Raw genomic sequence first — 23,533 nt, forward strand, 5'->3', positions numbered from 1 at the left:
GTTCGAGTTCCACATTGGTCTCCATGCTGGGCATAGAGCCTACTTAAAAAAAAAAGAGAGAACTTGAGTTCCAGCATGAACTATCTTCCCTCCTACCACTCATTGCCCCCAGGCCTCCAAGGAGCTTCCAACTCTAGCTTTTGCTCTTCTCTCCATATAAGATTGGAGAGAAGAACATAAATATTTTATGCTCATTTTACCAGGGTTTTTCCACCTCGACTGCTATTTATAGGCTTTTTCCCCTTTAGAGACTTTTCCTCAAATTTTCCAAATTGTTATTTCTTAGTGAGCATTCCCATACTGTAACCTCATAGCACAAAACACCATTTAAAGGGAGAAGACAGGGATCCCTGGGTGGTTCAGCAGTTTAGCGCCTGCCTTTGGTCCAGGGCGTGACCCTGGAGTCCCGGGATCAAGTCCCACATTGGGCTCCCTGAGTGGAGCCTGCTTCTCCCTCTGCCTGTGCCTCTGCCTCTGTGTGTGTGTGTGTGTGTGTGTGTGTGTGTGTGTCATGAATAAATAAAATCTTTTTAAAAATAAATAAAATAAAGGGGGAAGACAATGTCCCCAGAACCTCTCAGTGTGAATCATTAGCTCCAGCCGAGCTGAACACTCTACCCTCCCCTGCACACACCTTACTAACTTTCCCCTCCAAGCCTCTGCCCATTCCTTGGCCCCTCCCTGGAGCACCTTCCCTTCCTACCTAGATAGTCGTACCTTTTAGCTTCTCTGACACTCAATTCAAAACCACACATAGAAAGTTTAATCAAATGAATCTCCCCACCCCAGCTTGCCAACCACTCCATTCTGGAACCCCTTTGGCATTATTGATTCACTTATGCATTTCTGTTTTATGTATATCCATATGTGACTTTGACATTCTCCTATGTGTCATCTTCTCAACTAGATTGCAGGGATATACTCCATGGCATTTAGGACTGACATGAAATGCTTGCTAACCAATGTACCTAGTCATTCACTGCGTGCATTTTTTTAAAGATTTAATTTATTTATTCATGAGAGACACAGAGAGAGGCAGAGGGAGAAGCAGACTCCTCACAGGTAGCCCAGTGTGGACTCGATCCCGGGAGCCCAGGATCACAACCTGAGCCAAAGGCAGATGCTCAACCACTGAGCTACCCAGGTGCCCCGACTGTGTGCATTTTAAGTCACCCTGATATTTGGAGCGAATACAAATGCACCCAGAAGTGATTTGCACGGATATGCACTTTCTTCCACTCTACCCCCTTTTAACAACCGAAACTGATGGGCAAGCTCCAGGAATCGAAGTAGCAACAATTACCCTGAGTGCTAACCCCAAGATCTCCAGAACCCTGTGACTACCACACCTAAAGAAACCGGGTACCGCTCCTCCACATTGCAGATCCTCCTCGTGAACCAGGAAATCGATGCTTCGGAGCTGGATTTCCTACTTCGATCTCCAGGACAGACAGGCGTCACCAGTCCCGTGGGCTTCCTCTCCCATCAGGCCTGGGGTAGCATCAAGGTCAGTAGAAAGGGTCCCCAGAAAGAAGCCAAGTTCTCAGCTCTTGGAGTTTTTCCCACTGACACTTGTCCCCAGGAAGTCAGCGGGTCTCCCTTCGGGGGTTCAAGCATGGAACAACATAGGTGCCTGCCTTTACCTGGTCCCCCACAGCAGAGCTCACCCCTCCCGGGCCCACTGGGAAGGCTCTGCAGAGGAGCAGGTGTGTGTGGGTTGAGGGCTCTGCCTCTCCAGGATGTGGAGGGATGGTAAGATCCTACAAGCTTCCCTACCTCAGTGGAGCTGCCTTTCACCTGCCAAAAGGGCTGGAATGTGGGCTCCTCCATGAGGCCCTGGGGCTGGCGTGGGGGTGCTGCGAGGGGCTCCAGGAAGCAGGTAGATGCCAGAGCTCTCTTCAGGCACGTCCAGGTGAGTCCTAACTCAGCTTCAAAGTGGGGGAAGCATTCCAGCCTGGGATCCTCAGTGGTTAATACTAGCTCACATTTATTGAGCACCTTAGAAATGTGTTTTATCCTCATGTTCACCTGGAAGGTAGGTGTTATCTGTTCTCATTGAACGCAAAGCCCATTTTCCTGCCATGTTGTATAGCTTAGTTTATTTGGGATCCTATGAACATTATTCTAGGAAAAGATCACAAAGTATAAGCTTCTTTCTGGAGGGAGCATGCCTGCATTGACGGAATGTGACACGATGCCAAGCACTAAGTGACCACCCACTGCAGAGCCCCGGCCTGCTGTCCGCGTGGGCAGCTGTCAGTCCACACCTGCATGAGTACACGCAGCAGGTGCTGGTGCCTTGGGAGCACTGGCATCTACACAAAATGAAACCTGTTTGTGATCTTCCATGTTTGTTGCATTTTATACATGGTTCATAGAACAGAGGATGGAGTCTAAAGTAACAGGATTGGTTCGTTTCCTCCTTATATTTTCTTACCAATTTTTTTTAAATTTTGAGAGAATATAAATTCCCATGCAGTTATAATAAATAATAGAATTATCCCTTGTACCCTGTGACCTTCAGTGATAAAATCTTGCATTTGTATCAGGCAGCATCTTATCCAGGAAATTTCCTTTGATACAATCTACTAATCTTACTCTGATATCACTAGTTTTTATGTGTGCGTGTGCATGTACGTGTGTTTAGTTTTTCACATGTGAAGATTTATGTAACCACCACTCTGGTCAAGATACCAAAAATTCCACCACTATAGGGATCCCTTATATTGCCCTTTATAATCAGAACAACCTGCTGCCTCCCCGAACACCTAATGCCTGGCAACCACTAATCGGTTCTCTGTATAATTTTATCCTCCCAAGGATGTTATGTACATGGAATCCTACAGCATGTAACCTTTGCAGACTGGCTTGTTCAGAGAGCATAATTCCCCTAAGAGCCACTCAATTTGATTTACTTTATAACAGAAGCTCAGAACTTAATATTTATACGCATGCTCTTCTCTTCAAAGGGACCATCTTAGGAAATTCAAGACTAATTCTATTCATGCTGCCATTGCCCAAAATATTTTTCTAATTCCTTTTTCAGAGCCTGATGCTAATCTTTTAAGCAACTTTAGGGCTGTATCTAAATCAGGATTCATCAAACTTTTCCTGTACAGGGTCCCACAGTAAATATTTATGTTTTGAGGGCCGGACTGTGTCACAACTATTTAGCTCTGGCAAAGTCACACACAATACAGAAGCAAATGGAAATGGCTGAGTTCCAATAAAACTTGATTTACAAACACAGGTGGTGGGCCAATTTGGGTCTACAAGCCGTAGTTTGCTGATCCCTGGCCAAAATATAAAGGTGTGATTTGACTTTCATTTATTAACTGCATTTGTCATTCTGGACCCTATCTGGCAAGTAAGAAGAGGAACAATATATCGGAAAAGAAATAAGGAAGAACTCCTTTCACAATAACAACCAAAATAACAAAGTTCCAAAATGCCTAAGAAAAACTATAACAAAGGCAGAGATTTGTGGAGATGTGTAGAAAACCATTAACTCTCCTAAGCTACATAGGATCTGAATGAATTGATATACTCTAGAGTAGCACTGTCCAAAAGAAATATAGTGCCTGTCACATATGTAATTTAAAATCTTCTGGTAGCCACATTGAAAAATGTAAAAAGAAATAAATTAATTTTAATAATGTATTTTCTTTAACGTAGGGTAGCCAAATTACCATTTCATATCTAATTATTATAAAAATTATTAATGATATATTTTATATTTTTGTATTTGAATTCCTATGTGTATTTTTTATACTAATAGTTCATTTCAGTTCAGATGTTGAATTTTCATCAGAAATTCTCAAGGGGAGCCTGACTGGCTCAGTCAGTAGAGCACGTGACTCTTGATCTCAGGATTGTGAGTCTGAGCCCCACCTTGGGTGTAGAGATTGCTTAAAAATAAAATCTTTATATGGTCTCATTCATTTGGGGAATATAAAAAATAGTGAAAGGGAATAAAGGGGAAGGGAGAAAAAATGAGTGGGAAATGTCAGAGAGGGAGACAGAACATGAGAGACTCCTAAATCTGGGAAACGAACTAGGGGTGGTGGAAGGGGAGGTGGGCGGGGGGGTGGGGATGACTGGGTAACGGGCACTGAGGGGGCACTTGATGGGATGAGCACTGCGTGTTATTCTATATGTTTGCAAATTGAACACCAATAAAATAAATTTATAAAAAAGAAATATATATATATATAAAGAAATCCGCATACATCAGAGAGCCAATTGTAAGCCATGGGCCAAATCTGGCCCACCTCCCTGTTTTCATAAATAAAGTTTTACTGGGACACAGTCAAAAACAAAAAATAAATAAATAAATAAAATCTTAAAAAAAAAAAACCTATTTGATATGTATTTAGGTTTCATAAAACCTAGATTTAAAATCATTGATTCATATACCTCAGTCACTCCAAACATACTTAAAAGTTTTCCAGTTGCTAAAGCAAGTTCCAGTTTCTAAATCTAAATTTTAAAATAATTACAATTAAGTGCAATTTAAAAAATGCAGTTCTTCAGTCACATGAGCCATAGTTCATTTGCTCATTGACTACCTAGAGTTGAGAAGAGTGACTCATACATAGTCCAATGACCTTACAGAAAATCAGTTCTGGAAATCAGTTCTGAGGGAGCCCTTTTGCAGAACTGGAGCAATGGTGGACTGGTTAACACAGGCTCTGGAGTCAGACATTCCTGGGTTCACATTCAAGTCTGAGTGTGTGTGGCCTCTGGCATATTATCTTATTCCTCTGAACTTTTTTTTTCCTTACCTGCAAAATAGCAGTCATCATACCCACCTCACAGGTTTCCATCAAAGAGACAGTAGAGGATTGCAGTAGTGGTTGTGGCTACTGTACTGGTTTCCTACAGCTGCCATGACAGAAACAACAGGCTGGGTACTCTCACAGTTCTGGAGTCTGGAAGTCTGAAATTAAGGTGTCAGCAGGGTCATTCTCCCTCCAGAGCCTTTAGGGGAGGATCCTCCACTGCCTCTTCCCACTTCCAGTGGGAAGGTATTCCTTGGTTTGTGATCCCTCTATGTGTCTTTGCATCTTCCCTCCTTATAAGAACACCAGTCATGATGGCTTAGGGCCCACTCTAGTGACCTCATGTTACGTGGATTGCACCTGCAAAGACCCTATCTCCAAATATAAGATTACATCCACAGGTATGGGAAGTTAGGGGAACACAACTCACCCCAGAAGTGTTATGTTTATTAATTATGCAGTCGTGGGGTATATGTACACCTTGGTTGCGTTGTGCCTGATGGAATTTGTCCACTGAAGGAAATACGTTGAGGAATTGTGAGTTTGGATCAAGTCCAGTTGCCTTTCTCTATTTTTCCCCACAAAGCACTCTGCAGCAAAAGTCATAAAGGATAAATGATTCCAAGACGCTCCCTACTGTTTTCATTTTACGTTACTCCACTCAAAAGCTACTATGCCACCGAGTTCCATTTCTCTTTGCACAAAACATATTGTTTGCTTTGCTTTGCTTTACTTTGCTTCTTCTGATTGGTTTTGTGGGCGAGGCTCATCTGGCTATTCAAAGGCTTTTACAAATGCATGAAGCTTTCTCTCTCTTTCTGTGAGTTGTGTTATGTGGAGAGGCCAAGTCCAGACCCGTCCAACTCAAGCACAGGACTGGATGTGAGCAGCTGAAACAAAATACAGTGTGTAGAGCACATCGCTGAAGCCTTTGATAAATGCTCATTTTAAGTGTTCGGTTGGATTCTAGCCTAAATTAACAAATACGATTGAATAGGACATGATAAAAAAAAAATGGGTTTTCTTTTAATTATATCTGATGAGGAAGGTTGATTGCCATGTTTCCCCCAAAGGAATTAACAAGCAGGTAATAAGTGAAATCTTTATGATAAAATATTGCTTTTATTCTTATCCTTTGTAAGGATTTTTGTTTTTAAAGTCTCATCAAATGCTGAACTTGAAGGTAATAGGCATGCTCTTTCTTCATTACAAAAATCTCATCTGTGATGCACGCCACTGTCAGCCTCTGAAAAGGACCTCTCACCACCACTCTGGATGCCAATTTCGCACAGTTGTATTTTGCTACGCAGTCCAATGTAATTAGGTTAATTAGTCATTTCCACTTAGCTTATTAGAAGGCTAGAAATCCCTTTCCCTCATTTGGAAGATTAAATGTTGCAATTGTGTTCAACCCAGAGCTTTAAGAAAGTGTGTCCCAGACCCAAGTTGTGGCAGCTGGGAACACTCATCAGAGCGTCATTTGCTCTGTTTTGTGGTGTCACCAGAGGGGGTAATGGGCCTGCAGAAGGGGTAATGGTGATACAGGCTGGGAAGAAGATGGGGAGCCAGTTCCTCAGCCCAGAGAGAAGTAATTACAGCAGCAGCAGCTTCTCTCAGCCTGTCAAGAGCCCTCCTGCTGGCCACGCAGATGTCAAACTTTATTAATTGAGCACGTTCTAAGTGCCAGGCAGCCTGCAAAGCCTGAGGCATACAAAGACACCTAAGAAAGTTCTTGCCCGCAGGGAACTCACAGTCTTGTGGGAAGTGACAGGCAGGATTGTAAACCAGCAATTGCAATTGAATAACTGTAGGAACCCCAAGAAAGCACCAGGGAGGGCTTTATAGTGTTCAAAGCACTGTATCTGCATTAGAATATGCGCTATGCAGACAAGGATTGCTTGGCCTCATTTTCCAAATGAGAAAATCAAAGGCCACAAAGGTTTAAAAACAGTCTCTGAGTCACAAGAGGCTCCTAAGAGGGGGTGCAGAGACCAGAACCTTCAACTCTTGGCACTCGCTCCTCCATCCTACATCCGGCTCCTCCCCACTTCTCAGTAGGAGTGATGCATATCCTTTGCAAAGTGGCCAGAGTGAAGTTGGGGGGCCATGGACTTCTTGTGAAAGAGCAAGTAAAGGCAAGACATGGGTTCATCCACATGGGAAACGAGCCTAGGCAAGCCAGGTTAAGGATGTGTCCTTCACCAATTCTCTCTGCCCCTGTTTACCCGGAGGACTCCTCTCCTACAGTCACACTGCTCTCTGGCATGTCCTACACTCTTCTCTTTCCAGACTTCAACTCTTGTTGATCCCACCCTACAAAATGCCCTTCCCTTCTCTTTACCTCTGTCTCTGCCCAGCAGAATTCTACATACCCACTAAGGCCTCCCTCATCTCCTCTTTCTCCTTAACTTAGGACTGCTAGCACCTTGAAAGCATGTGTCTTTTTTGGTTTTCATTTGTATTGCCAAGTACCTGGCATGTAGTAGACATTCAATAAATGTTGAATGAATGAATGGATGGATGGATGGATGGATGGATGGATGGATGGATGAATTCAAATAACAAGAATCTATTAGGATACTTAAAATTCATGGCACTGTGGTAGGTGCTTTGGACATAGTCTAGCTTTTCATCTCATTGAAGAGACCAAACACTCAAGCAGAGTTGAGTAGTAATGGAGAGATTGCAGGTACATGTCCAAGTGACTAATGTTTATGCGAGCATTCTGAAGACAGGCGATGGGATGAACCCCCATTAAAATTTAGTTCTGATGTCAAGATTGATGATGCCACACATACCAAGAGAATATTAAAGGTTTATTACTCACATAATGAGTCTTTCCAAGAAAGCAAGGGAGCTCCCAAGCAGTCTAAAAATCGCTTGAGAGAGCCAGGGAAGGAGACCACCTTGGAGTTTTTTGGTAGTATAAGTTTGGGGCCAGGGTGAGTATTCCCAAGGGCTTGCATGGTACAACTTTCCTCCAGCACCAGAGGAGGGAGTGCCAACACTCATTTATCAGCTTGCCTAGATGTGGAACAGAAAAGGAAGAGAGAAGGATAAAACTTTAAAGCTGTCAGCAATCAAACATCTAAAAATTGAGTCAGACCCTTTATTAAAGAGATCCACTCTATAAATAGTTCCAAGTAGCCCACAAGGAGGATGGGAAGGCTCTGTATTCTAGGCTAAAGAGGATGAGCCTGAGAGAGGGTGCTGATTATGAACAGGACTCTAACACCCTCTGGGGCCTTAACACATACTAATGACCAGTACAAGAAAAGGAAGGAGTGGAATTTGGGGGAAGAAAGAATGAGGACCTCTTGATGGTGAAAGCAGCACAAACCCAGAGCTGAATTAGAATTGAGTCTGGCACAGTTCTAGGATTGGCCACAGACGCTCTTGGACAGAGTAGAAGGGAAGCAAGATACCCGATTCATTGGCTGGTTTGGAAGGAATTCCTAAATGAAGACATCTGATTACTAAGTTATGCATTTGGGCTTTATTCTTCTGGAAACAGGCAACTCATGTAAATTTTAGCATTGGCATTAACACAAAGTCAATGATTCTAAGGACACCTCGAGAGAGATCTTGACAGGAGTTGCCAGCAGAATGAGTACTGAGATGAAAGGAAGGAGTCAGAGATTTAAAATGTCTGGGCTCCATGACCAGAAAATTCATGGCAACCCTTCTTGTCCCTCCTTCCATTCAATGCCCTGCAGGCAGGTGCTGCTCAATTTCTGCTGCTACTAATAATCTAAACACTTTATTTGCTAAATCTTGCACATTAGTGGTGCAATTTGCTGAAGGTAACAATCAATACCCTTCTACTTCCTTGAATTTAGCTGGGGGAAAGATCCAAGATTCCAGACAAGAGTATGAAGGAGACAGAATCCTATCCATACTGTTATCTTGTTCCTTGAACACCCCCCCCCCACCAAATGCAATGAAAATGATAGCTTTCTGGATAAACTCCATTTCAAAACAAGATTCTCTAAAATTTCTCAGGCACTTTCATCAATGGAAGGGTTCTATAACCTGGATCGGGACATTGAGGGATCTGCCAAGAGCTGGAAAAAGTTTGTGGAATCGGAATGTCCTGAGAAGGAGAAGTTTCCACAGGAGTGGAAGAACAAGACAGCCCTGCAGCGCCTCTGCATGATGAGAGCCATGCGACCAGACCGGATGACCTACGCCATTCGGTACGGGACACAGGATAGTGGGGAGCCCCTGAGTGTGCGTGGGGCAGTCTCAGCATGGCCTGATTAGCAGAACTGAGCTCAAAGATCATGTGTTCATAGTAACAGGAGCATTTGTACCAACATCACAAATCCCATAAGGCCTATTGCTCTGTGTATGTCATGTATTTTCTTAGTATCTAAGTAGATGATTTGGGGGAAAAGTGCTCATCGATATCAGCATTGAGAAGGATGCTGGTCACACCTGAAGTGGTGGGAGATGATGGTACCCAGATAATGAATGGAAGGGTCATCCATAGGAGGAATAACATCTCTCCAACCACAAAGAAAGGAGAGAGAAAGAGCTGTGGCTATAGCTGAGGTGGTAAAAGGATGACAGAAAATTGAGGAGGACTTTATGTGATGACTTCTATTTTCTCTGAGGAAGCATGGTCATCTTGTGCCATGTGCAAGAGGAGGTGGCAGGGTTGGAGACTGGAGGAAAATGCAGAGTTTTAAATAGAATCTGTGACAAGTGGGAGAGAAGGCCAACCAGATCCCACCTAGTTAAGATCCTGTGTTTATAATGGTACCAGTCTTCACCATAGGATGGTTCTCCACAGCAACATCAACAGCCCAAGTGTAGATTTAGAGTTAAGTTGGTCCAGAGCATAGCTCAGTTCAAGTTGGCATGTGGGGGCAGGAGTTAAGCAAGGGGAGAGGAAGATATTGGGGAGATAATAACTGGAAGTCATAGGTCATACAATCTGTAGAGACAGAGCAGATTAGTCACTGCCTGGGGCTGGATGGTAGGAACAGGAATTCTTGAAGTAGGCAGGAGTAATCTGATTGGCATGATGAAAGTGTTCTGAAACCAGATTATGGTGAAGGCTGTGCAATTCAGTAAATTTATCAAAAATTATTGAAAAGTATACTTAAAATAGGTTTTATGGCATGTCAGCTGTCCCTTAAGAAGTTGTTTTTCATTTTTTTAAGGTTATAGGCTATGGAGTCTATACTGGATAGGAAAGAAGTGAAAGAAAGTAAGGGGATGGTTTTATTTTATTTATTTTAATTTTTTTGAGAGAGAGTGCATGCAGGAAAGGAGGTAAGAGGCAGAGGGAGAGGGGAAGAGAGAAAATCTTAAGAGAACATTACTTGAGCCAAAATTAAGAATCAGATGTTTAATGGAGCTACCCAGGCACCCTGAGTAAAGGGATGATTTTTTAAAAAATACCAAAAATCAGCTGAAGAGATAACAGAGAGAACTGTGTCCTTGGGGAAGAGTTAGAGCCAAGAGTTGGGCCAGGTGATCAATAAGAGGTTGCAGCTGCAAAGTTGGCATAACATGGAAGATGGAAGAGTTTGGAAAGGAACGTTGGTAAGTGGGATAAGATGAATATGAGGGTGCGAGAGCATAGGAGGGCAGGAGGCCTTAAATCCTGAGTAGGGAAGGAACACCACAGGGATATGGAGCATGGAGGATTTAGCTGCCTGCGCACTTTCAGAAAGCATTGATCCTGGCATTCTTCTGGTGGATGATGGTCATGTGACAGGACACGCAGGCTTCACAGAGGAGTGGCATAGTTGGATGGGGATTCAGAACGAGCCCTGACCTAGGACAGCAGGCCAGCATTAGTGACACAGGTGCTAAGTGTGGACCTAACAACCCAGGAACGGAAGTTGGCCCCAGCTCTGTAACTACCTACCAAGGCCATGACCTTGAGTGCATCCCTCCATCTCTGTAGGCCCCCATTTCTCAAGCGTTGTGGTTTTGTGATTGATACATGTGCATGTACTTTTCCCACAGAGATTTTGTTGAGGAGAAGTTGGGTAGCAAATATGTGGCAGGAAGAGCACCAGACTTTGCGACCTCGTTTGAGGAATCAGGACCAGCCACACCCATGTTTTTTATCCTGTCTCCAGGGGTGGACCCCCTGAAGGATGTGGAAAATCACGGTGAGAAAAATTCCTCTGGGAGCTGAGACTGCACCATGAATGGTCACTCTTTGTGTCCATTGGTCTCTCTTTTCTTGGGTCAAAGTTCAGCATGCAGGGCTTGGTATTTACTGACATAGAGAAGTCAGGGTCATTGCTGAACCAACACCAGGGATCATCATCAGAGAAAGGACCATTCAGAGGGGTACAGGGAAGAGTCCACACTCGCACATTCATGAGGAGACCTTGTCCTGCCACCTGCCTGCCCACCCACCCTCTCCCCCTTACTTTGGCTGAAGCGATCTTTCTGAAACACAAGTATGACCTTTCAAGGCTCCTACTGCCCTAAAAATAAAGTCCAAACTCCTTACTGTGTCTCACAGGGACCTTCATCCTCCCGCCCCTCCCTATTTCTCCAGCCTTCTTTCCATTATTATGGTTTACCACAAATCTGGAGGCTTGAAAGAACACAAACTTGGTATTGTACCGTTCTGGAGATAAGAAATCATAAATGGGTCTTATTGCCTCCCTCTTTTCTTAGAAAGACTCCTGTGATTATATTGGGCACACTGAGATAATCCAGGATAACGTCCCCATCTTGAGGCCCTATATTTACTCACATTGCAGAGTCCCCTTTGCCCTGTAAAGTCATATGTTCACAAGTCCCAAGGGTAAGACATGGACGTCTTTGGGGGTCTATTATTCTGCCTATATTCCCCTAATCCTCTCTTTTGCCTTCTAAATGGCAACCATTCTCCCAAGCCTGCTATGTCTCCTCCTGAATCCCCTTCACCAGGCTAGCCTCTATTCATCCTTCAGATACCGATTTCAGTGTCACCACATCCAGGAAGCCCTGTTGACCTCCAAGATTCTAGGCTCCTCTCCCATGTGCTCCTAGAATGCCCTTCTTTATGTCCATCACTTTGTAATTGTCTAGTGACTACTGTGTCTTCTTAAGAGAGTGAGAGCTTCCTTGGAATCAGGTATCTTTTTATCAGAGTATCCCCAGTTCCTAGCTCTGGGATGGGTACTCAAGAAATATAGACATTAAATGGAGGAATGAGCGAATGAATGGCTAATCAAAACTTATAACACTGGCAAAATGACATTTTGCAAAGTTACATAAAGACCTGATGGGTTAAAAAAAAAAAAAGAAAGAAAGAAAGAAAGAAAGAAAGAAAGAAAGACCTGATGGGTTAGAGCCCAACCCAGGTAATACAGCTCTAAGAGCAGTCTCTCCATTATGCAGTGGAAGGACTCCACAGCCTGTGCCTAGTGCTTGGGGGGTAGTTGAGATGAGCTGAGTCAGTCCTAAAGAATGGATAAGATTAGGGCACCTGGGTGTCTCAGTCATTTAAGCCCACGGCTCTTGGTTTTGGCTCAGGTCCTGACCTCAGGGTCATGAGATTGAGCCCCATGCGGGGCTCCACACTCTTTAAAAAAAAAAAAAAAGAAAAAGAAAAAGAAAAGAAAGAAGGGATAAGATCTATAGGGGGGAAAGAATTATCTTCTTTACTAATTTTATGTATATTTTTGTAGTCTCCTAGTAATTTCAAGTGACACTTGCATATTTTTAAAATATGGATAATAATTATAAATGAGAAGCAACAGTTCTTGGCCCAGCTGCACCCTCCCAACCTATCCCCTTTCCAGACATTTGTTCTTTGGGTTTTGGAGGGTTGTTTTTGCCAATTTCTGAATTTAGTCCTGGTAGTTGCTTCTCTATTTCCTACTAATCTTATTATCACTAGTTTTTTTTTTTTTTTAAGATTTATTTACTCTAGAGAGAGAGAGAGCATGCATGAGCAGTTGGGGGAGGGCAGAGAATCTCAAACAAACTTCATGCCTAGCACGGAGCCTGATGCTGGGCTCCATCTTACAACCCTCCGGTCATGAGCTGAAACCAAAAATAGGACGCTTAACCAGTTATACCACCCAGGCGCCCTTTGTATCACTAGTTTTAAATTTTTCAATTCTAGATAACTATTTATATTCCCTGATATAAAAAAATAAGAATTTAACCCCCATTACCGCCCACTAAGACTGTCTACTTTCTGCCACATTTTTTAACAGCTTTATTGAGATGTAATTCATATTCAATATAATTTACCCATTTCAAGTACATGATTCAAAGCTTGCTAATATTTTCACAGGGCTATGTGACTACCACCACAAACTAATTTTAGCAGATTTGTGTCTCTCTGAGTCCCACCCTCTACCCCTGCACCACCAAAAAAAAACCAGAAAAAAACAAAAACAAAAAAACTAGATTTCCTATGCCATCCTGTGTCCTCCCTGACCCACCACCAATTTACTTTTTGTCTCTAAAGATTTGCCTGTTCTGGACACTTCCTATAAATAAAATCATATATTATAGGGTCTTTCATTGATGTTTCATTTAGCATAATACTTTCAAGTTTCGGGGCACCTGGGTGGCTCAGTGGTTGAGCATCTGCCTTCGGCTCAGGGCGTGATCCTGGGGTCCTGGGATCAAGTCCCACATCAGGTCCCCGCAAGGAGACTGCTTCTCTCTCTGCCTGTGTCTCTGCCTCTCTCTCTGTGTCTCTCACGAACAAATAAATAAAATCTTTAAAAAAACATATTTTCAAGGTTCATCCATGTTATAGCTGTAGCATATATCATTGTCATTCCTTTTTATGGCTGGATAATATTCCTTGTAAATCAATCTAGGAAGTATTATCTTAACAGTATTAAGTCTTTTGATCCATCAGCATAAAATGTCTTCCCATTTATTAATCTCTTTAGTTTCTTTTATTGATATTTTATAGTTTGGGGTGTACAAGTATTGCATTTCTTTTTTCTCAATTGAAGTATGATTAACATACAGGGTTATGTTAGTTTCAAGTGTACAATACAGCAATTCAGCATTTCTATACAGTGCTTAGTGCTCATCACAGTAAGTGTTCTCTTAATCCCCTTGCATTTCTTTAAATTTATTCCTGAGAGGTTTGTTCTTTTTGATTCTGTTGTAAGTGGGATTCTTTCCTTCATTTCATTTTTAGAATAGTCACTCCTAGTGATTTTTGTATATTTTTGTATATTGATCTTCTATCCTGCAACCTTGCTGAACTTGTTTATTCCAATAATTTTCATAAATCCCTTAGGTTTTTTGCAGATACAAGTTTATGTGATCTATGAATAGTTTCACTTCTTCCTTTCTGGTATGGGTGCCTTTTTCTTTCTTTTTCTTGCCTAATTGACCTGGCTAAAATTTCCAGCACATTACTAAGTAGAAATGGCAATCTTGGACATCCTTGGCCTGTTCTAGATATTTGAGGAAAATCATTCAGTCTTCACTGTTAAATGTGATGTTGGCTGTGGGTTTTTTATAGCTACCCTTCATCAGATTAATCAGGTTGCCTTCACCAGGTTGCCTTCTAGTTTGTTGAATTTTTTTTTCTTTATCATGAAAAGGTGTTGGATTTTGTCAAATGCTTTTTCTGTATCCATTGAGATGATATCATCTTGTCCTTTATTCTGTTGACATATTACATTAATTGATTTTTGGAAGTTAAACTAACCTTGCAGAAGCACCTGGGTGGCTTGGTCAGTTAAGCATCTGCCTTTGGCTCAGGTCATGATCCTGGGATCAAGTCCAGGTTGGTCTCCCTGCTCAGTGGGGAGCCTGCTTCTCCTTCTACTCCTCCCCTCAAACTCTCTCATGCGCTTTCTCTCTCTCACAAATAAATAAGTAAATAAAACTTTAAAAAAGGTTTACTTCCTCTATTGGCTATGTTAACTTAAACAGTGTTAGTGAAACTTCATTTTTTATTTTGTGAATTCTAGATCATTTCACTTGACATCACCCTCTGTAAGCTGAGACTTCAGTTTTCCAACTTGCATCACCTGTGCTTTACTTTTTCCATAGGCAAGGATAAATATATATTCATTCTATTCTGTTGTCATTAATTTTATTCATGCCTAGTCTACAAGTTAACTATATTTGAAAACCAATAGCATTTATGTCATAATTGATATACACTTATAGTCACCGAAAAGGCAAATAAATATGCTAGGGTTACATTTCCTTCTTCATGGATCCAATGTCTTTATCTTCAGGAGTCTCTCAAAGAAGAATGTTCTCATAAAGAAGAATGTTCTCAGTATGGAGTTTCAAAGTCATATCAAATTTCAGTGTGCTTCATATTTATTTTTTTTTTAATTTTTTTTTGTGCTTCATATTTAGATAATGATTTTCTTATGTAGCTTTTAGTTTTTCCTGGAGTTTCTGAATGTCTTTTCCTTGTTCTTGGGAGAAGAAATGAATGCCTCCTCTGCCATTATCACTAATATTTCACATTTCTTATTTATTGTATGTATTGACTAGGACCTACTTTATCCTTCTTGAAAATGTTCTACCTAGAGTCCACTTATGTTCTGCTCTGAAATAGATAAATTTCACGTTAGCCATCTTGGGGCTTTCTTTATATTCTAGTTAAGTAGTATCATTTTTGGATCCTATGTCTCTTATCTTCAATTTTCACCCTAGTTTTGCTAGCATGCACCACCAGAAAAGAATGATGGGAAGTAGAATTTCTGAATCCTTGGGTGTCTAAAAGGGTTTTAATTTTGCCCATCTACTTTTTCAGTAGTTTTGCTAGGTGCAAAATGGTTTTTACTCAGGATGTGCCCACATTGCTTGGCTGTCTTCAAGAAGCCATGTTGGGTTGAGGTCACATGCCAGTAGGATGCTGTTTTTCCCTCCTTTTTTGGTTATCTGGAAACTTTAGGATCATTTCTCTACCTTGTGTTCTGAAATACCATGAGCTGTGTTTGGTTGGTGTGGGTCTTTGTTGAGTTAGTTAACAAATAAATGAACATCTGCTCAGCACTCACCATGCCATTTTAAGTGGAAAAGGTATATCTTTATCTCCGGAAATTTTTGCTCTATTATTCTTGGTAATTACCTCTACCATTCACCAAGTTGCTCATCCCTGAAACCTTGGAATCAATAACTTTAGACCCTCCCTTTATCACCCACCACATTTAGTCCTATTAATTCTGCCTTCTAAATCCATTTCAGATTGGTCTCGTTGTTTCTTTTTTTTTTTTTTTTTTTTTTTTTTTTTGGTCTCGTTGTTTCTATCTGCATTGTTGCCTCCCTGGTGTAAGTCACTGTGATCTCATTTGGACTGACACAGTAGCCTCCCAACTTCCCAATTTTCTCCCCCTACCTGCATTCTTTTGCCACTCTGCACCCAAAACATCTTGCTAAATCTCAAATCCAGTTGTATCACTCTCCTACTTAAAACTGTCTAGTGGCTTCCCATTGTTCTTAAGGTAAAGTCCAGTACCACTGACATGATCTATGTAGCCTACATGACCTGGCCTTTCTGCCAAGCCTTGGATCTTAGCTTCTCCCACACTCACTCTACTCAAGCCACATAGTCCCTTTAGATCCTCAGCCACACCATGAGCCTCCCTGACCTAGGGCATTTTCACAAGAGATTTCTTTGATCTGAAATATTTCCCCCCAATGATTCGAGAGTCCAGGACCTGCTCATCCTGTGGGTACCAGCCTCTCCTGACCTTCTCCCTGTAAGACCATTGGTTCCCTCTTATACATGTATGTGCCTCAGAGCATTCCATACACTTCTAATTAAATACTTCTTTCATAATTTAACTTATACTTGCATACCTGCTTGTCACTAAGGTCCTTCAGGTCAAGGACCGTGTCCTTATCATTTTTTTAATCAGTACCCAGAAGCATAACTAGCAGAGAAAAGGTGCTCAGGAAATATTTGTTGAGTGAATTAACAAATGAACATCTTAAAAATTGTCGTAGCTGAGTTTTTCCTGATTTTCACCCTTTTATAGAGTTCTATATTCCTCCCATCTTCCAAAGGTTTTATTCCTTTCATGTTGGCAAAATCTAGTTCCCTCATTTTGATTCAGTGTCTTCCTTTTTGGAAGCTTTCATATACACTGTTTATGAGCAATTTCCTGCTGTTCTTTGCCAATTGACCTCCATCTATTCCATCATGTACTTTAAGGCTTTCTGTCATTTCAGGGATGCTGACCCTTCCCTGATCTATATTGGTTATTTGTCTCTGAATACATTATTAATCTTAACACATATTTCCTTACCAAAGGCAATATGGCTGTTCATCAACTACAGATTACTTAGGCACCTGTGCCTCCTTTTCTCCCTTCCCTTCCTTCTTGCCTTCTTGATGGCTTGATTTATTTTCTAATTTGCCCATTTAGAACATATACTCTGGTGACAGCCATGCTTTCTGCATCTTGAATCAAATCAGATTGCCTGATGGGCTCCTCTTCTCAAGTCTGGAATCTACATGACTGACTCACACTTTCCCCTCTCTCCCAAGCACCAACTTATTAACTAAAATTACTGTCTCTATGCTTGGGCAGAGTCTGTGTATCAGGCAGTTCACTGTTTTACTCCACGTAGACTCTTACAAAGCGTGGCTGTCCCATTTTTTAGTTTGTGATTTATGTTAACCCCTTCATTTCTTTATCCTTAATTTTCAACATGCAGTTCTTAATATTGAGTAGGGTTTTAAAACCTGAGAGTCAGAAGTACCTGGGTGGGTCAATCGGTTAAGCACCTGACTTGATATCAGGTCAGGTCTTGATCTCAGGGTTGTGAGTTCGAGCCCCGTGATGGAATCTAAGCTGGGCGTGGAGCCAAATGAATGAATGAATCAACCTATCTACCTACCTGCGAGTCAAATGAAAGATTTGTTGCTTCATCTTCATTCCACCAACACCCCCCAACCCAGATGCAGTGAACCCACAAAGTTCTGTCTAAGATCCTAGGAGTTCTCTAGTCCTTAAAGCTCATCCACTGACCCTTGATCAAGAATCTCTGCTTTTCTGGCACCTTTGTGTCTCTTAGTCTCCTTCAGGATTTCCCTTCTTCAACAATTTTGGAGGAGGAGGAGGAGAAGGCAGGGAGCAAGAGGAAGCTCCATCCACTCTCCTTGGCTTCTGTTTTAACACAAAACCTAGCACCATCCACCCCCTCCCCACACTTTCCATCTTCCCTTCTCAGATTAATCCCTTTAAGTGCTTTAATGTAGCCCTCCTTCTCTCTTTCCTCATCACCTCCTTCCTGAATGAGCCATACTCCCTTATTTGCACATTTATTCTCGTCTTTGCTTCTTTTAAAAGCAATCATCCATTTTTTTTCCCAATCACCCATAATACCTGCTTCCTAGGGCTCCTGTAGGATAGAAATGAAGTCTCGGACGTGAAAAGGCTTTGAAATGTTAAAAGTACAGTAGAATTGTGTGGCATTCGAAAGAAGATGATAATTCCTCTGATCTTTGAGGGCAGTTCAGCTTACTCCTTTTTTTATGTCCTTTCGAAGCACAGCTTCATCCTTGGCCTTCCCAAACCAGGACTCCCCTTTCCACCCAAACTCACAGGGATCTTCTCTGGTCTTTCACTTGACTCTAGCCTGATCTTGCTCTGTCTCTTTCTTCCTTTGTTCAGTTATCTGGCTTTAACAAATAATTCTGTCATTTCCATGTTGTGATCAAGAAGAAGCCATATCTACCACCTTTGCCTTCCACTCCTTCCTTTTTCTCTCTCCAAAGTACTGGTCAGGACTATGAGCTCACTTAAATTTCTTTTAAAGATTATTTCCTTATTCATTCATTCATTCATTCATTCACTCATGAGAGACATAGAGAGAGAGGCAGAGACACAGACAGAGGGAGAAGCAGGCTCCCTGGGCCCGATGCAGGATTCAATCCCAGGACCCTGGGATCACAACCTAGCCAAAAGCAGACGCTCAACCACTGAGCCACCCAGATGCCCCACTCACTTAGATTTTTTTTGCAAACCTGCTACCCGGTGTGTCCAAAGGAACAGTTTTCAATTTAGTGTTCCTGTGGTCAGATTATCAACACTTTGCATGCAGCCTCTTTCTCATTGTTCCTGGTCCTATTCTCTGTTCTTCAACAGTCCATTGGATCTTGGTTAGGTTTGGAGAAAGTGCAGTCTTGGTGAACAGCTTCAAGATTGGTGTGAAATATTACTTTTCCTATTGGGAGAGACTCATTTGTTCATGTGCCAGGGAGTGGGAGAGTGAATAAGGAGATAAAGGTTGATGATACAAGAGAGATGGGATTTAGGGAACAGAAGAGTGAAAGGCAGAGGGAGGACACCTCTTCCATTGAGATGAGGATGTGCAGGCATGCAGATAAAATGGTAAGGAATTGAAGGGGTTCCCGCTTCATGGCATATGTTTCCCAAGGAGTGAAGAAAGCTGCTGGGAGTAAGTAGGGTGGGACCTCCTGAGAAATTTAAAAGAAGAAGGGAATGGGCAGTACAGCCAACTTCTGGGCATACGGAAAGATTGCCAAACAGCGCTGAGGGTGTGAATCATGAACTTGGGGTGGTTCCAATTCACTGAATGTTTCTTTCCCATCCTCTCTTGTTAATTCATCCAAGATGGAGACTTTAGCAAACGTTGGGTGGTGCAGAAGTAGAAAGGGTGCCGGAGTTGAGGATTTTGTAAGATCAGCATTAAGATTAAGGATTCTTGAATCCATATTAAAATAAGAAAGAAGTAAAAGTGAAGATTAGAAAAAATAGAAGAGCCAATGGACTGGACATTTCACAGGTAGAATAACAGGTAAGGAGCGAGAAACAGAGTGAACAGCCTGGAAAGTAGAAAGGGATAGGAGTAGATGTGAATGAAGAATGCGTCTGACAGGGGACAGTTCTCCATGATAGTGAAGTCCTGGTGCAGCTACAGGGAATGGGTAACAGAGTGAATAGAGTTCAGTTCTTTGAAGATGATGAAGCATGAGGCTGGAGGTTGCCTGAGTCCTCCATTGTGACATTGAGGTTTACCTGAAAAATGATGAAATGGGACGTACGCAAGATTTTGAACCCAGTTCCAGAGAGCCTAATAGAAATGAATCTCACTGGGAAGTTGGTGGAAGGCAGAGAACCTAGAAGTTAGTAGATAATATAGCCAGGTGGCACATGCTTTAAAAGAAAAGGGGGTTTCAGACAGGGATGGGAAGAAATAACCTGCAAGTGGCAAGAGTCAGCTAGAAAAACATTCCCCTTCCCCCCAGCCCCACAGGTACGTGGAGTTCGGGAGAGGGCCACGGAAGGTGCCATGTCCTTAGAGACAGGAGGTCAAGGAAGCATACTTGGGAGGTGTGGAAGGAGGTTTACAATGGGCACCATGCTGGTGGTGGAGAGTGGGAAAGAAGATCAGAAAAGGAAAGATGAGTTAAAGGTAGCGGGAGTGGGGGGCATGGAAGCCAGGGTGCAAAACAGCATGAAGGTGAGAACCCAAGAGGACGTGGCTGGTGAGAGGGGCTCGCTGATGACCTGGCAGGGCATCCCGAGAACCTCAGGGTTGAAATGGAAGGACCCCACAAGGTTGCCCTGGCACATCACAGGGCTGAGCGTTCAGTCCTTGTAAGTCCCATCAACACTTCCCCTTTCTCAACATCTCCACGTCAGCCTCATCATCAGCCTAGACTAGACTAGACCTCAAGCCTAGACTAATGCAAGCTGATCCCAGCCTGAGCAAGCCAGACTCTGCCCCGGACAGTCTTTGCAGTCCCAGTTTGCAAACTAATCTTCAGTGAGCCCTCTTCTCCTGCATCTCGCCGACAAAGAAAAGAAATCGGCTCTTTTGTGGGTAGGAACCTCACTGAGAGTATCTAATAATCCTGGCAGCATTTATCCTGGTATTTTCTCTGGAATAAGTTGTTTATATTGCAGTTTCCAAAGCTGACATCAGATCTATTGCCAGTAAGGATTTATAGTTTAATAAGGGTGTTTCTTGGGTTCATCTCAATTGAATCTCTAATAACTCTTCCTCGCTACAAAAAGTCATCTCACTTTGTCTTATACAGAGTTGCAAAGGATACTCTGTACCTTTTCTTGTGTTTAAAAGAAATATCCAGTATTGACAGCTTTGTTTCAATTTTCTTGCACAGGTATCGAATTGCATTTTCAATTTCAGTTCCTGTGAAAAGAAACGTTTAAGGACATATTTTTTATCTTTTTTCTATCCTTCTATTTCTTCTCTTTTCCCTCCTGTACTTTATTTTCCTAGAGAAAAATTGCTCGACGATTCCTTCATGGTAGCATACACTTTTATGATCCTTTGTCTAAAGAATAATATGTAACTTCTCTAAACTTTATTGTAAGGGGCTCATAGCTGATGTCCAAGGAGGGCTGGTCTCTATATTAAGGTTAATTGCATTGGGTAAAGTTTTTCCTGGGCATGCAGAACACCCAGTGAGATGGTTGTGATGTGTGTTGCTGTAGCAGCTCCCTTGCTGCATCCCCAATACCAGCCACCCCTCCCAGGATGCAGAACATCTACACCTGAACAGCCAAGCCCTTTCTTGTCTTACCTTCTGCTTCTCTTTGCTCCCACTCATGCATAATGGTGAGATAAAACATCTCTGTTTGTTGGGAAAAATAGAGGGCGGGGGGTAATAAGAGTCCAGGAAGCCAGAACTACCTGAGTCCTGCCTCTACCAACCACACCTCCCAGTAGAGTTTGGGGGGTACAATACATATTCAGAGGACAAAACAAGTCAGAAAGAACCAAACCCACATGCTTGCTCATCTGGGGGCCATCTCGGCCTCTAGGGTAGTGGGCCGATGCCCAGGCTTCAGATGGAAGCTGCACAGAAGGGCATCAGCACTTGTGCTCATCCTTGGGGATTTAGTGAGGGAGGAGGGTTGAAGCCCAAACGAGGGCCTCTTTTGGTTTGGGAGCACAAAGCTGGAAGATGTATCCCCCACCCCACAACATACTCCTGAAAGGAAGAGGGTTCACGTGCGCAGCTCGGGGGTGGGTTCAGGTACACCTGTGTTGGAGGATGATGTGGAGACGGGCATCTCCTTATGAGCACAGGCCAACACAGATCGTGGACACGAGAGGTAATAAGGACAACTCCATACCCCTTTCAGGTAAAAAGCTCGGATACACCTTCAACAACAGGAACTTCCACAACGTGTCTCTGGGACAAGGACAGGAGGTAGTGGCGGAGGCTGCGCTGGACCTGGCTGCTAAGAAGGGTCACTGGGTTATTCTGCAGGTACGGCCCCCTCTGCCCTGATCGGGGTCACACCCATCTGGACCTCACATAACCATCGCAGGGCTCCTCCGTCCTCTCTTCCCCTCTCCTTCCTGTCCTTCCACACCCTTGCCCGTCTCCCTGCATGATCTTCTCTCCTTCCCTCTTCCATGGTCCTCACATCCTCACCCCTCCCCACGACTCCTCGCCCCTTGCAGGCCTCTGCCACTCTCTCTAGTTTAATAGCTCCACTGACGTTCCTGTTGGGCACCTGCTCAGGGAGGGGGTATCCAGCTGAAGACCTCGGAAGCTGGGTCTTGTTCACGGGCTGACCTCTTCCCACACGTAGCACAGAACCTCCCACTGCTGTGCCCTTCTGCTGTCCTCTGCGTTCTCCATTACACGCATGACTACAACAGCACACATGTCACTGGTAACTTCACTGACCACCCCATGTCCCTGCTTTATGTGACTTGCAGGGGAGCTGGGGCTGGGGCAAAGCAAGTGGCCCACGTCTCTTTTCCTCTAAATGGCCTACAGCAACCTCCGTTAGGGTGCCCTGGCTGTGCTGCAGTGACTTAGGTTATGACTGTGTCCTTTGCTACGTTTCCTTAAGGAGAGACCTGCTCCTTAGTCCCCTTCCCGCACCCAGCACACCACTTACACCACGAACAGAGTAAACACCCAACAAAAGCCTGCTGGGGAACAGAATCGATGAAGAAATCAATGCAAGGAAAAACAAACAAAGCAAGAAAGGTCACTCCCATCCCATCCTGGTTTTTGATTACCTAGAACTTCGTCTGTATCCCAGCCAGTCACTGGGCCACATCTGAGAACAGCCACCCAGGGTTTGGGACCTTCGTCCTCCATTTTCCTGTCATTCTCTCGAACCTGCCTTTTCCCGGGACTCTTTTTCCAGAAACGCAAGAGAAGAGATAGCACCACCCTGCTAACAGAGCCCTGACTTTCCAGGCAGCCCACTGAAGACGTGGCTCCCACAGAGTGATTATAAATGAATTCCTTAACAAATGTTCATTTCAACAGCCACTCCTAACGCTTACATAGCATTTTACAGTCTGCAAAGCCCTTGCAAATCCATTACCTTTGGTTATTTGCAGCAACCCCGTGAAATAAGAATGGCCAATATTACTTTTATTTCTCCTTTTATAGAAGAGAAAGCAGCAAACACCCAGAGACCAGATTGCTGTGGCCAAGTACTGTGCTCAGTGCTGATCAGTGTACTTAAGGCTCTGTGAGCAGGCTTCCTCAAAGATTTATCGAGGAGTTTTTTATCTGTCCATCATAATGAAACATATGGCAAAGAAGCAGTCCTTGCCAAAGTGAATGGTGCATTCTGCAGAGTATTGTTGAGAAATAAATGTAGGTTTGGACAGAGAGACAGATAGATAGGAATCACGAGGGGGTTGGGGTGTGGGGAAATGGGCTCAGAGACGAGACAGAGGTACCTGGGCTTGGAGTAGGAAGCCTTCCCAGTGTCTGAGCAGTAATGCCTCCGTTTGTTGTAGGAAGATAAGTTTGGCAACAATGAACAGAATGGTTTGGAGAGAGGACTCAAGAGAGCCAGCTAGAA

At 43.1% G+C, this 23,533-nt stretch overlaps 1 protein-coding gene across 1 annotated transcript in view; it reads left to right on the forward strand.

Annotated features, from left to right (window-relative positions):
• The window catches only part of DNAH9 (dynein axonemal heavy chain 9), a 330,059-nt gene that overhangs the window by 261,026 nt on the left and 45,500 nt on the right, over positions 1-23,533 (forward strand). The window contains exons 59-62 of the mRNA XM_038536892.1: positions 1,385-1,507; positions 8,784-8,977; positions 10,764-10,912; positions 21,836-21,963. Coding sequence (XP_038392820.1) covers positions 1,385-1,507; positions 8,784-8,977; positions 10,764-10,912; positions 21,836-21,963 — 594 coding nt within the window. The remainder of the gene's footprint in view (positions 1-1,384; positions 1,508-8,783; positions 8,978-10,763; positions 10,913-21,835; positions 21,964-23,533) is intronic.

This window comes from Canis lupus, chromosome 5 (assembly GCF_011100685.1).
Source record: "Canis lupus familiaris isolate Mischka breed German Shepherd chromosome 5, alternate assembly UU_Cfam_GSD_1.0, whole genome shotgun sequence".
NCBI lineage: Eukaryota > Metazoa > Chordata > Mammalia > Carnivora > Canidae > Canis > Canis lupus.